We start from the raw sequence: 14,825 nt of genomic DNA on the forward strand, positions 1-14,825 counted from the left end.
GTTCAACATTTCTCAACTTTACTAATTTTACTTTACAGATTTTGTAATATAGTTTTTAATTTCCCTATAAAAGAAAAAAAAACATAATATGTTACTTGTAAAAGCTTGAAAATTAAAAATGAAATAAAACTGGAAAAATAGAGCAGAAGCAAAAATAAAGGGTTTTTATGTTAATTATGCTATGATGACTATTTAGAAATAATAAACCAGTAAGTGAACAGGGGTGCTTAGGCCCAGTGATAGCAGCAAAGCCTCTGTAGTAGTGACAGGTGGTGATTTTGTATCATCAGATCCCAGCAGAGGTCAGCTGTAAGCTCCTCTCCTCCTCCTCCTCCCATCCTCCTGCTCTGCAGACCCAGGTGTGATGTAACGTTTACAGATGCGGACGGAAGTCTCCTCTGTCCCGGGGCAGTTTGTGTAAATCGGCTGGAAAGGTCGAGATATGCGCTGCAGATGCAGAAATCTGATCTCTGGTCAGCTGTTTTATCCCCACCAGTGATGCTGCAGGAGTTGCGTGCCACCCGGAGTAAACTAAACTGCGCATGCGTGCAGTTAATACCAGCGAGATTGCTAGGCTACGAAGCGACATGATCACTCCGTGCTGTTTCCGTGTTGTTAGGATTTGAACGTGTTAGTGTCTTTTAAAGAGTAGTTGGCCTTTTTTTAAGGCTTTTGGACTAAAGTGATAAAAACTAGTTGAACTCTATACCTGTTGTAGCCTAGTATAAAACTATATTCAGTAAAATAGCCCAGGTAAAAGCCAAACGTTCGACTAGGTTTAAAATAACTATATTTATCTCTAAAACAAAGTGAATAGAAGTAACAACGTAAAGTGTGTTGCTTCACGTCGTTAAAGCAACAGAAGAATGTGGCTTTGTGAGTAAAATCTGTGTACTTTTCAGCGAGCGTTGTTGGTGTTCGGAGTGAACCATCTTGCCCTTTAAAATCTTTGACGACGACAAGATGCTGCTGCTGCTTACGTGACTTGTAACGTACGTGACGCCGCGCCACCTCCCTCCTCTCTCCTCCCTTTGTGCGGTTGACAAGCTCCTTCTCGGCTAGGACTGGAACACACACAGAGGTACGTTATGTATCTTCTCCTGCAACACAACACAGCGACGTTTTCCTTTACCTTACTGACCGGGTTTTGCTGTAAGTGAGAAGTTTCTAACCTCCCGGGTTGGGTCCATTTCATCCATCTAAGTTTTGACCGGAGCGGGATGCAGGTCGACGTGCAGCAGAGATGCTAGGCCTGCTGCTTTCATAAGCCAACTGCTGCTAGCTTGATGGCTAATTTATTGCGGTGTGGTCGTTTGGCAGGTTTTTTTTAGCACTTATTCAAAAAACCCGTGATAAAGAAGTTTAGCTTGCTGCTGGTTTAACCCTCTTGACACGGTATGTGCTCGTCGACTGACAGCCATCCTCACCTGTGACACTTGCCCGCTGTCCACCTTGATGGAATGCTAATGCTAACATGTTAGCAGGCGAGGGCAGGAAGATGCTGCCTTTTAACCCCTCTGAGACAGTGGGGGAGGACGCTCCTGTGCTCATTCTGAAGCGACACCATGCTTTTCAGATGAATTATTCTTATTAGTACAATCTCACTATTGAGTTTTTTCCATTAAGTAGACAAAGGTTGAAGTGGGGATGAAGGGCAGGCAGTGCTGTACATGCTAACATTGTGTAAATCCCACTCATATTGAAAGTAGGGAATGGGTTTAAAGTTCTTGCTTTGTAGATGTTAAAGCTTTGTCTAAGATAACTTACTGACAAGCCTCATATGTACAGGGCTGTCCCCGTCTTATGTCCTCTGCACGGCCTCTGACATTTCTGCCTGTAGCTATGTGTAAAACCCATAAAACTGCTCAGGCACAGTGGGTATACTGGCAGGCTGGTGTAGCATTGCAAGTAGGGGGGGGGGGGTGTGAATGGCTTAATGACCAGAATGTTTCCGTCTGTTAGTACTATTTGTCCTCTTCCTCTCCAAGTGGACCATGTTAACTGCAGGGAAGTGATGCAGTGGAATATGTTGGGGTTAAACATGTGAATAAACAGCCTGGTGCTGCAATGCAATAGATGTGTTAAGTCATGTTTTAATAGGGGTACAAGGGTGGAGTTGTGTTTTTAAAAGGTGAGGCAGCTTGTCATGTTGATTTACAGGAATGTAAAATGGAATGGCAATAGAGCAATTAATTGGTGATTCATCTTTAGTAAAACTCCTACATTGTTTCTGTAAGGTTTGATTGAATGTGTAGTTTTTGTATCCACATGGAGGTTTGTGCTTCACTGAGTGTTATTGCTTCCTGGGACTGAAGGACATTTATTAAGAAATTGTGTGGTTTAAGATTGCTGCTCACTTGGTTAACTGTTAAAATTCCAGTTTTATCTACTATCAATATTCACATGTATGTTATCAATATCCCTGCGCAACTGCTGTACATTGTTAACTGTTAACATTATTTAAAATTGCACCCACATGTATTGTAATGAGGAAACTTGACTTGCACAACTGACTGCTCATGCACATGAAGGACAAAGAGTCTTTCACATACATGAGAACAGCAAGTCCAGATTGTTTGCCAGGAGTCTGCTTTGTGCTTTAGTCTGTGGCTCTCATTGTCCTTTCTCTAGTTGACTTCATATTTGATTAGTGCCACCTGCCACTAATAACCTGCAAATGTGCTACCTACATACAAGCTTTCCACCATGCTGTGAAGAATGCCACTTTAAGTTTTTGTGTGTAGCTCATGTAAGCCAGTCAGGTTTCTACCTTCGCTTTCCATCAGTGACCTCCTCTTCCTCTTTCATCATCATCACACTTTGTCCAAGTGTGGCATCTGATCTGTCAGGAGACCTGACTGTGTTACACCATGGTTACTTAGTCTGTCCCTCTCCTGTGTTGTTGTTGTTGTTTTGAGCAGTGTGACTTTCTCTGCTTTAAACATACGCTTCGTCTTTTCAGATAATGGCTGTACCTCCCACCTACGTTGACCTTGGGAAGTCTGCCAGGGATATTTTTACCAAGGGATATGGTAAGCTCCAAGTAGTCAAGTGCACACACTTATTTCATCAACTTTTAATTAAATAATTGGAACTGTATAAAACTCCTATGTCAATATTTAATAATTGATTGATTAAAAACAACAATTTATTTCAATACCTTCCTGCAATTGCAGCTCTTCCCCTTTGATTATATAAATCCAGTCCCTGCACACAGTGTAGTGTTAAATGCAAAATGAAAACTTGCAGTGCCCCACTGAATTGATTTACTGATTAGAATAAAATAGAAATACTTTATTGATCCCTAGCTGGGAAATTACAGCTACAATATACAGTATACTAAACCCACACTTCTAATGGTAAAAGTAAACAGTATAGACATTATTTACAGAAAATATAAATATAAAATGTAAGTACAAAAATCTGTCAGTTACAACAGTAGGTCAGTGTTGTCTATGGCACAGAGATGAGGTGTTATACACATATTGGGGTACAGTAAGTAGGCTGCAGTTAGAGTGGATGTCCCTGGACACTGTTTTTTTTTGTGTACACACAGCTATGTCTCGATGACCACTGAGTTTCAGGGAAATGCTCACAGAATGATTTATACGTACCAGTGACTCAAGGCTGAATCACTGCAAGTTCAGGAGTCACCACACATGTCGCTGTGGATTCTAGTGACAGCCGGATTTTTAGTTCGACACTGATTGGTGAATCAGTACTGCTACTTCATGTGTAGCATGGTTTAGTGGGTCGTTGAATGTCTGTAAAGAACAGGGACTCCGGTGGGGTCAGAATCTTAGCTATTATTCATAACTGACAGCACTAATGCTCTGACTGGGTCTACATGAAATCAATGCACACATTAGGTCAGCTACATAAATAACTTAAATGTCCTCTAGAGGCAGATAAATGGGCTTTTCCACACACTAATTCACAGTCAATCAATGCCTTGACTTAATGCGCTTTGAAATCTCAAAAGATATATAGATTCTCTATATGTCTAATAATAGTATTTTGCTTGGTCAGGAACAATAGTATAACGTGGCTCTTAGTTTGAAAGGCTGCCAGGGTTTGTAAATGTGATTTACTTTACAAATCAGTGCTTCTATTTCTATTGTCATGCGACACCTTTTTGATGTTTCATTAAACGCTCTTTGTTTCAGGCTTCGGGCTGATCAAGCTGGACTTAAAAACAAAGTCTGAGAATGGACTGGTAAGTTGTTGCGAGTCATTATCAGATTAGCAGAGCTGCCAATCCAGACAGCAGCAGTCCTATCATAGCTTAAGATGCCCCTGGCTGATCTCCTGGGTATCTGATCTCCAAAACAATGCCAGGGCTGCCCCTCCCGTAGTCACCTCCAAGTATAATTTAGTCTTAACCCAAAAATATTTTATTGGTAAAGACTGTATTATATTGATTGTAAATGTGTGTGTTTCTGTCATCCACAGGAGTTCACCAGCACAGGCTCTGCCAACACTGAGACCAGCAAGGTCACTGGATCATTGGAGACCAAATACAAGTGGTCTGAGCATGGACTGACCTTCACAGAGAAGTGGAACACTGACAACACCCTTGGGACTGAGATCACTCTTGAGGATCAGGTGATGTAGTGTGAGGAGGAAGAGTGAAAATGATCCATATTAAAATGTGACTTGAGTTGATGTTGTTGTGAGTGATTTGTAATCCTATACAAGTTTGTGAAAAGAATTATTTGTGTTGTAACACCATTACTTTTCTCCTCCTACAGTTGGCTAAGGGGCTAAAGCTAACGTTTGATTCCTCCTTCTCACCAAACACTGGGTAAGAACAGCAGAATGAGTTCTTTCAGTATGTCGCAGTCTTGAAAACGTAGTTTGATGTCGCTTGCTGTGGGATGACAATAACTGCTGTTTCTGTCTCCCCAACTCTGCCAGCAAGAAGGGTGGCAAGATCAAGACGGGCTACAAGTGTGAGCACGTCAACCTTGGCTGCGACGTTCACTATGACATCAATGGTACAGCCGTCCATGGCGCAGCAGTTGTGGGCTACGAGGGCTGGCTGGCCGGCTACCAGATGACCTTCGAAGCTGGCAGGAACAGGATCACCCAGAGCAACTTCGCAGTTGGATTTAAGACCGATGAGTTCCAGCTCCATACGAACGTGTAAGGCTGTGATCTGATAGTATGCATGCATGTGTCCTTCAATTGCCCTGTACACCAGTATGGTTTCTACTCATCCATATACAGTGTAAGTTAGTTATAGTGCTTTCAATACTGTAGTACCTAAGCATCAAGTCATTAGCCAAATGTTTTCCCTGACTCCAGGCTGTATGACTCTATACAGAGGCTTTCGGGTTGTTTCCTTGTCCTTGTCTGGGTGAGCAACTTGTTGTCTGCTTGGCTGTCTGCCCGGCACCCAGGTGCCTGACAGTTATTTTTATACCCAGGTGATGGGATTTGCTATATTGCAAGTGAGATGGAGTGAGTGGTTGGCAGCCATCAGTGAAAAGGATGAGTGAGGCAGTGTCAGAAAGAGGGAGGGACGGGGCACGGTGTTAGTCTTCTTTCCCGCTGTGCCCCTGGCTAAAGCCTGTCTGCTTCAGTCGGCAGATAAACCTGTACTGTAAGGTCAGGTGAAGTGTAATATTGGCTTTGCGTCGTTGAAAGTGTAACCAACTGAAGTCTTTAACAGACATGCAGGTGTCCACGTGAGGTATTCTTTGTTTACAAAACACCATTATGTGACAAGCCCTCATGTATTAGCATTGAATAAAATATAATGTTAACTTCTGTTTTTCCTCAGAAATGATGGCACTGAGTTTGGTGGGTCCATCTACCAGAAGGTGAATGACCAGCTGGAAACAGCTGTCAACCTGGCCTGGACTGCTGGAAACAGCAACACCCGCTTTGGCATCGCTGCCAAGTATCAGATTGATCCCGATGCATCCTTCTCTGTGAGTAGTAGTCATAATAGTGACCTAATCAATTTGCATATTAAGTGTCAGGAACTGCCTGGCTACATCTGTCACATTAGTTCTTCAATCCCACTTGTAGCCGAGCAAATTAGTAGGGATGTCCCGATCAGGTTGTTTTGCCCTCGAGTCCGAGTCATTTGATTTTGAGTATCTGCCTATACTGAGTCCCGATCCGATCCGATCCTCGAACCAGGACCCCTCGCGCCAAAAGCGACTGTCATACCCCTACACTAAAGGACACACTTTGACAGCCCTGATAAATATATATTCGAGTCCTGATCAGGTAGTAATGTCCAGTTCCGATCGAGTCTGAAATCACGTAATCGGGCCCGATTTCCGATCACGTGATCTGATCGGGACATCCCTACAAATTAGCGTGACTGGCTGTTAGTGTACTTGGATGCCATTCTGAAACTGTTATGATCAGCAGAATTCAGTGAAATGATTGTTTGGTGCAGAAAAGTGACAGGGTGAATTTATCAATAACTTTTCTTCTATGTATGATTTCAATCACAGGCCAAGGTGAACAACTCCAGCCTTGTTGGCCTGGGATACACTCAGACTCTCAAGCCAGGTGAGTGCAGTTCATCACCAAAACACTAAAGTCTTTTAAGATTTAGGTAGAAAAAGCAAGAGATCATTTGTTAAACTTTGGAAAGGTGACTGCATTGCTTATCCGTATGTGTCTGTGTCCAGGTATCAAGCTGACCCTCTCTGCTCTCCTCGATGGCAAAAACATCAACGCTGGAGGCCACAAGCTTGGTCTTGGTCTTGAGTTCCAGGCGTAGGAGGATGAGGCGGGCAGCCTTCTAAGTCCTCCCAGCACACATGCATTCCCCACCAAAAAAAACGAATTTACAAAAAATCTTTAATCCTCAATTGATTAGCTTTCCCTCACACAACCCCCGTTTCCCCTAGATGTGTTACAGCTGGTAGGAAGACAGCATAAAGGTCAAATCGTTCCTGCAGCGATCTGCCGCTTTTAAAGGACCACTTAAGGGAACATTTTATTTTGAAATCAAAGGGCCCACTTCAGAACAAAACAACAGGCAATTAACAGAAAGCTCGGTCGTGAATTGCGTAGCTTGCAAAGGGAAAAGTAGCCTCTGGTGCACACTTTTCTGTTCACTACATTTGCATAAGGCTTTAATCTGTGTCTCTCTGCTTTCCAATGCAGTGTAAAGGGAAAATCGACGAGCCCAAAATACATAGAAGGGCTCGACGCCGATATCATACACTTACGTACTTATGCCACCAGATGGTGCTGTTGCATAAGCGCTCCTCACTCAAAAAGGTGTAGTGGTGAACTATTTGAGCACATCTGCACTGGAGAGCTCTTGTCTATGTTACATTGAGGAGGGTTAGCTGGTCCCTAGTGTATGCAGCTGTCAGTAGCTCTGAGAGACACTACACCCCAGCGTGTACATTCTGTGTTTTCGTCTCACTCGTCTTTTGTGTCCGTGCATTTGTTGTGAAACATGTCTTTTGTTACATATAGCAAACAGAATATTATTATTATTATTATTTTATTGCGAGTCTTGCATAGATTATTCCACCTGAGAAGTCTTATTGAAGTCGGCTCTTTTTTCTGGTGGAGCGAACAAAAGGAAACCTTTCATGCACAGAGCCGACTTCTCTGAGGAAGAGTTGCAGTGCTCCTTTAAAGGAGGATGGAGAGAGTAAATACAGAGGCCAGGAGATGGTAGTCTTCCACAACTGGTTATGGGAATCATGCTTAGTGTACTTGACAGTATTGTCATTCAGTGAACTAAATAAAGAACATCTTGAACCGGGTTTCTGATTGTATTTGTCTTTTTCCTGTCTCTCTCTCTCTCTGTGTAACAGTTTCAAACCACCTTACTTGAACTTTGTGTGAACAAACATGTGGCTCTTGTGTGTTAAAGCTGAAAATGAATGATAAAGGATATGAAGTAAAATCACCTGAACGTTTTGTTTTTCAGTCCACAGCTGCGACTAATGACTGTTTTACTTACTCGCTGAGAGGTTTCCTTTCTTTTCCAGGAATCCACTGATTGTGCTCACAATTACACACCTGGCCAGTGACCACCTCCTGCCGCTGAAGACAATGATCCTGCTCAACTGGTTCACTGTAATGTTTACAAAGGAATAGGAAGTACTTCAAGTGATTTAATCTTCAAGCTTATTTATTAACTTTCTTAGATGATGTGATATTAGTGAACAAAGAAAGTAATTCTTTAATTGTTTAGAACAATCACTCTCCTGATATAGATCTGTGTTAGAGATAACTGGGTGCCAGACCTCGTTCTGAATCTTGCTCAAGATTTCTGTATCATCCTCACTCTTTTCACCAGAAACCGGAGACCATTGTTTTCTCTAGACAAAGAGGCAGTTGGACTGGATGGACAACTCAGACTCAGTCTGTGCACCACGCATGTGTTGTGAAGTAGCATTTTTTTTAAATGAGTTGTAGATGAATAACTAGAAAAGGGCATTTCCTGAAGAAAATGCAAGTTTGATTGCTGCAGCTGAATTGCTCTGATTCTCCAGCAATTCAGAGCTTTGTATGCCCCTGTGTGTGTCAGCCTGTCACCATGGTAACAGCAGAGGAAACCTCAAAAACCACTCCAACTTTGAGAGCCTGGCGTGCGGAAACGATTCGGAATTAGAAAACTCTGAATACAAGTTTGATAGAGCAGCATCTAATGAGCGTTTTAAGACTGAAATGGAGTCTGTAGCTTGAAATGTGTAGGAGGAGATACATTTGGCAGATGACCCTCGTTGAAGGGCTCTCTCATAGACTCCCATGTTAAAAATGACACCGAAATTGCTTAATATTTGAAAAATTATAGTTTCATAGTCAAAAAACATACGGAAGAATAAAAAAGAAGAAGAAGAAGAAAGAGGGTGAAGAACAATAGCTTGATTCAAACTAATTACTTGTTTTTATATGCAGAAATAACCTCTTGGGATCGCAAATAGGGGAGAGCCAGTGCCATGGAAGACAGAAAAACAACTTTATACCAGATTAGTCACATTAGAAGTGAATGTAAAGGAATGACTGATCTCATTCATCAGCTTAAACTGTGACACACACAGTCCTCCTCTGTGTGAGCGTGTGTTTCCCCATTAAACCACGCCTCTTCAGTCACGCAGCAACATGGCGACGTGCGGGAATATGGGGCGAAGCAGAAGAAATATTTTGGCTCTTTCTGTGCTTATTTTTCTCCAGCTGTTAGCCAGCGGCTGCCTGTCAGCTTCGTTAAATGTCGCGCCAGGAGGTATGTCAAATTTGTGTGAAAAATCTACCATAGTCACTGTTGTTGTTAACTTACTAGCAGGACAGCTAGCTAGCTAGCTAGCTACCCAGCCAGTATCATGTAATGTTAGCGTTGCTGTAGCTAGCAGGCTAGCTCATCATGCTAGTAGCCAGAGTGTCAGGTGAGAGATGATGGATTTTTTTTCAGTATGTTTGTTTGTGTTGAGGAAGTAATAAAGGTATAAACATTTTTTATTAGAGTTCTTATCATAGCACAGTAGTCGAGTTCAAAAATGATTTCTCAAAATAACATTATGAGACGGTTATGTGTAGAACTCATAGTTAAAATAACAACGTAATGCTAACGTTTAGGACGTGAATAACATTTGTTTTTGGTTACGACGTTTTTTGTTGTTATGTTTCAGTATCAATTTCACTTTTTCACTTTTTGTTTTGTTATGCGTCATTTCAAGTCCAAGAGTCGAAACAGGAAGTCATGTTTTCCTGATTGCCACCGTGGAAAGCTTTTCAATGACCTTTTCAGAAAATATATAGTTCAGCTTATTTTGAACATAAGACATTTAATATTTTCTAACACTTTTTAACAGCGTCTTAACGCCAGATGCCCTCCTGGATGATGGTCAGATAAAGTAACTTGTAACAGATGCCCATGTCATATATCTCAGTGATTTATTATGAAAACCCCTTTGAAAGTTACCGTTGATCAGAAAGGACCAGGTCCAGAGCTAAAGCTGTAAAAACAAGAGCAAGTTTTGTCTTGCATTAGTGGACTTTGCCTGCGCAGTGTATTTGCAGTGTATTGGCGTAAATCTGTTGAGATAAGGTCAGTTATGTTGACTTCCTGTCTTGGGCTTCTTCTTTTTCACGCCATGGTAGTTGTCAGGTTGCAACATGATCTTCATTCTTCGTTCACACATCACCACTTGAGTATTTTTATATCCAGGTGGTATTATTGGAGCTGAATGTTTACAGTCTGGGATGTAACTTTTAATATTTGGTTCATGATCATATTATTTATCAGATGTCATTGATCTAGAAGGGAGTTTTAACACCACAAAGCAGGATGAGGAACTAAGAGTGTTTGCACAGAGGGAGGATGACCTTAACGTCTGTAACCTACACGCTGGTAACTGTGTACTGAGCTTAAAACGAGCTTTCTATGACATCTTTGTTCAAATGTTACATGGATAAGCAGGCACATTATTAGTTTATGACATGTGATTTTTAAAGAGATGCTGCTTTTTTAACTTCTTGCAGAGTTTCCCACATTCGGCTTCATACAGCAAAGCCTGTTAGTGTTGCTGGCACAAAGATCTCAATGTTCTGTGATTATTTATGCCAGGCAGCCAAGGCTCATGGGCATGAATAGACCCTTTCTTCACTTGGGAATGTCTTATAATGTGACTCAAGTCCCGAGTGTGCTACTCCTGTCCCATCTTAGGCAACGCCTCCTAGTCACAGAGGATGAAATAATGTTGACACTTGCTGGTTAAATTGTGTCATTGATGGCTGGACCAGTGCAGTGAGTCTGACTTCATTTAAAGCACACGGTCAGGGACGGATACAGTTTTACAGGTTGCTTTTCTTTTATAAGGTTGCGACTCTAGTGCAGCCTTAAACAGGCCTAAAAATGGAACGCCTTGCCTCTACTGTATTTTATCAGCCACCACTACAAACTGTTAAGCACATAGGTCCACTCAGTTTTTCTGTGGCAGCTTGAGAGTTAACAGTCTCGCCCTAGAGGATTGTTACATGGAAGTCTTTCTGGAGGAGGAGGAGGAAGAAAAAGAGTTTGTCAGCCACAACTATTTGTGTGATCAGGCAGTGTCGTATGAAATGATGAGTGTCTCTAACGAAGACTATTTTTTTTTATTTCCGAAAGAAACAGTGCCGGATGGAGTCATGTGTGGTTCTATAAATGAAGCAAAAGAATATGATTGATTTTTTAATATAAGAAAAGTGGTTATTAAAAGATGAATTAAGTGGCACATTAAGCCTAATACATAATGTCCTTTTCTAATAGAGCCACCCAAAGAGGGGGTAAACGCATCTCAAAATCTTAATTTGACCACTGCAAATGAAGACATGCAGGAGCAGCAGAATACCACAGCGGAATTAAGTCCAGTCATTGAAAAAGCTCCCCAAGACCTTGCAAAACCTGCTATCAATGACGCTCCAAAAGTGCAGACGGGCGCTCCAACAGAAAGCCACACAACAAAAACATCACCACCAACAACAACACCGCCAACAACAAGGCTGGCACCAAAACTATCTCCAGAGGATAAGAAGAATACTTCAGTCACTGTAATTGGTTCCTCTTTTGATAAGCCACCTGTCGCAAGCAGCAACGGAGATGCAAAAACTGGCAGCCAAGTGAGCGACACTGAGGAAACGGACAAACCTGCTGCCACGGAGACCCCAGACTCAGAAGCTTCCACCACCGCCAAAGCCCGCAAACCAGCAACAACCGTGACTGAAGCAGCCCCTGTCTCTGAGGCCGTAAAGCCCGATGAGAAGGACCTGCCCACAGAGCAGGACCTGCTGGAGACCACTGACAAGGAACTGGAAACTCACGTTGCTCTGGATAATTACCTAGACGAGGGCGATGAAGATGATGAGGACACATACATGGACAGCGACGATCCGGAGGACGCCGACGGCCTGTTCGAAAGAAAAGATGACAGCAAAGTTCAAACTGACACAGGGCCGCAGCCGGACATTGAGATGGAGGTGCCCGCTTATAAGAGAGCAGACAGCTACAACACAGAGGACGAGGACTCGCACTTCTTCTTTCACCTGGTCATCCTGGCCTTCCTGGTGGCCATCGTCTACATCACATATCACAATAAGAGGAAGGTGAGTGTTGGCATGGCAACAAAGATTATGATGAACAGATTGTACCTTGACAGGACGTGCTAGTGTCCTGATATTTCTTAATTTAGCAGGAAAAACTAGTTTCTCTGTAAAGTCAGCAGAAGAAGGTCTTAAAAATTTAGATTCCTATTATATAGTCTTTTCATCTTTTTTGCTGGCCTGTCATCCAAGAAATAATTTCACTTGATCAGCACATGCTCCTCAGCCGGATTAATTTGATCTCGATCTACATTCTGCTTCTTTTTTTTTTTTCCCAGATCTTCCTCCTGGTACAGAGCCGTCGCTGGAAAGACGGCCTGTGTTCTCGCAACACTGTAGAGTATCACCGCCTGGACCAGAATGTCAACGAGGCCATGCCGTCCCTCAAGATGACCCGAGACTACATTTTTTGATCCACACTCAGAGGAATGGCTCGTCCAGACCCCCGCACAGAGCCGGTTCCTGCCGGGCGATACACGTTGTGGAGATGCTGCGCTTTCATGTGGAGCTTGATTGATGCTTTCTCTTGCTTTACAGGCCAATCAGGGAGCAGAGGATAGAATCCTGTTTGGACTTTTTTTTGTTGTCTGCGTAGACATTTTTCTGTTCATCTACTGTCCCTTTTTGTGATACTTTTAATATTTGCCATTTATTTTTATAAATGAATATTTTGGGATTTAATATGTTGATTTTTCTCGGGGGTGTTTCAGCCTTATTGTCCTTCTGCACCTGCTTTTTGTTTTGCTACTAATTTTTTTTTTTAAAAAACCCCAATTTATAAATTGGGAAAAATTGCATATTAATGTAATGTTTAGGTCATAATAATATATCTAATTATAAGAGTTGATTATTAAATCTATTTCTCTCTAAGCAGTTAGCCAAGAAATGAATCGACATGCAGAGCATTGCTTTTCAAGCACTTTTGTCACGCATACTTTTCTGTCATTAACGTGTCGGCGTGCAAACAAAGCAGCGATCTAGGAATCTAACACACGCACATACGCAGCATATATATTATGCAGAGTCATTCCAAAAGCTTTCATCTCTTTGCGTAGAAAATGTCTGTCACAGATAAAATGGCAAATAACTGTAAGAAGATAAAAAGGCAATATACATATATATATATTTGTTTAACAAAAAGAAACCCATCTTTATTTAAAACGGAAACCTTTTTTCCAAGCTATTAATCTTTGCCTGTGTTTCTGAATACACTCTTAGGAAATCCATAGCAGCCTTTAATGTGGTCAAATTTGAGAGGTGATGTCATTAAGCCATTTATATGAAGACAGATGCTATATATTTGGGAGGGAATGTACTAATATAATGTATGGAAGAAGGTTTTTTTTCTTTGTGTTCATCACTTTATATTTATCTCGTCTTAATGTACCTCTGCCCAGATTTTGCTATGCAGAAATCCTGCGGCCGGCCATCTTTGTTTTATGACTTCGATGAAGTCTCTACAGACGCATCTTCATCTTAGTAACTGCGCTCCCTCGTGCTCACACACTTAACTGACTGCAGAGTGCCCCCCCCCCCCACTTGTCACAGCCACATGATGTTTTTCTATCTGTCGCCATCTCATGCCTTCACTTAAAATGACATACACACATTTGTTATTGATTTTTCTCACCTTCTGCCAGTTGTCTTGTCCATGTACAAGGAACACAGTGGGGTAATTGCTACATTTGCACTGTGCTGTTTAGTCACGCTAGCTAGAACATGAACGGCCTTGTGGAAAAGTGATGGATCGACACTGATCTTGCAATCAACAGTAGAAATTGTACAATCTCACTCTCTTTTTGTTAATAAAGCACAAATTCTGTATATCCTTATTTTTGTAAGTAAAACTTCACTATCAGCTGCTAATGACCAGCCTCACCACAAGGAGGCAGTATACGCACACAAATGTCACACTGGAGTTTTCAGAAATGTCTGCCGTGTCCTTTAACAAATTGAATGATGGCATCACACACAGAGTAGGAGAGAAAGCTGGACAGGAAATGTTGCTAGAGCAAGAAAAATAGTCATTTTTGCAGTTGTTGCATTTCCACTGTGCTGCCTCTGACAGGGGTTACTTATCAACAGAATATATGAACATTTGAGCGTCTGTATATGCAATGGTGATGGAGGGGGAAGAAAAACAAGCATTTGTGTTCAAAATATTGAGTTTCAGTTTATTGTATCTGACTTTTAAAGATAGTAAACAGTTGACACAGATTGACAGATGGACGCACAGACAAAGGTGGACGTCCATAACTTTGATGGCTGCCACAGTCTGTTCCTGCAGCTGAATTAGTCCTAATGTAGCACGGATCTGAAACAAATTGTCTGCACGAACACACACAAAAACAATAATCTGAGAGAACATACACCCCAGAGGAATATGATCAGCTACGCTTCTGAAGTAGTTCTGCAGTTTGTCTTGTCAAAACATCCCTTTTCAAGTCAATCACACCTGCATCACAAGCCTTAGCTGCAAAAAAAGCACACACACACAAAACAACTTGCAGATGACAAAAGCAGGAAGTGATGGTTGCTTTGTGCGTGTCATCAGCAGATTAGATAACCAGGCTTTGTGGATGTTTGTACAATGTTGTGCTAGCTGCATCATATCAGACGGCAGCAAATGAAATCTACCAGCCAGAAAATCTCACAACTACTTTTGATCACTAGAGGGTGAAAATCCTGACAATGGTTATCCAGTGGCTTTTGAAAAGGGTTTTTTTTTAACTTTCATAAGAAATTTCTCAAGAGAA

The 14,825-nt window shown here is 41.8% G+C and overlaps 2 protein-coding genes across 2 annotated transcripts; both read left to right on the forward strand.

Moving 5' to 3' along the window:
* The first annotated feature begins 966 nt into the window (after positions 1-966).
* On the forward strand, positions 967-7,751 carry vdac1 (voltage-dependent anion channel 1). The gene is made up of 9 exons (XM_028421053.1): positions 967-1,081; positions 2,963-3,032; positions 4,167-4,216; positions 4,453-4,605; positions 4,752-4,804; positions 4,918-5,145; positions 5,786-5,936; positions 6,474-6,531; positions 6,654-7,751. Exons 2-9 carry the CDS (start codon positions 2,966-2,968, stop codon positions 6,743-6,745), a joined length of 852 nt encoding a protein of 283 aa, XP_028276854.1. The 5' UTR covers positions 967-1,081; positions 2,963-2,965; the 3' UTR covers positions 6,746-7,751.
* A 1,309-nt stretch (positions 7,752-9,060) lies between these two features.
* c14h5orf15 (chromosome 14 C5orf15 homolog) lies at positions 9,061-13,901 on the forward strand. Its single transcript, XM_028421052.1, has 3 exons — positions 9,061-9,217; positions 11,240-12,072; positions 12,348-13,901. Exons 1-3 carry the CDS (start codon positions 9,097-9,099, stop codon positions 12,480-12,482), a joined length of 1,089 nt encoding a protein of 362 aa, XP_028276853.1. The 5' UTR covers positions 9,061-9,096; the 3' UTR covers positions 12,483-13,901.
* The last annotated feature ends 924 nt before the right edge of the window (positions 13,902-14,825 follow it).

The sequence above is a fragment of the Parambassis ranga genome, chromosome 14 (genome assembly GCF_900634625.1).
Source record: "Parambassis ranga chromosome 14, fParRan2.1, whole genome shotgun sequence".
Lineage (NCBI taxonomy): Eukaryota > Metazoa > Chordata > Actinopteri > Ambassidae > Parambassis > Parambassis ranga.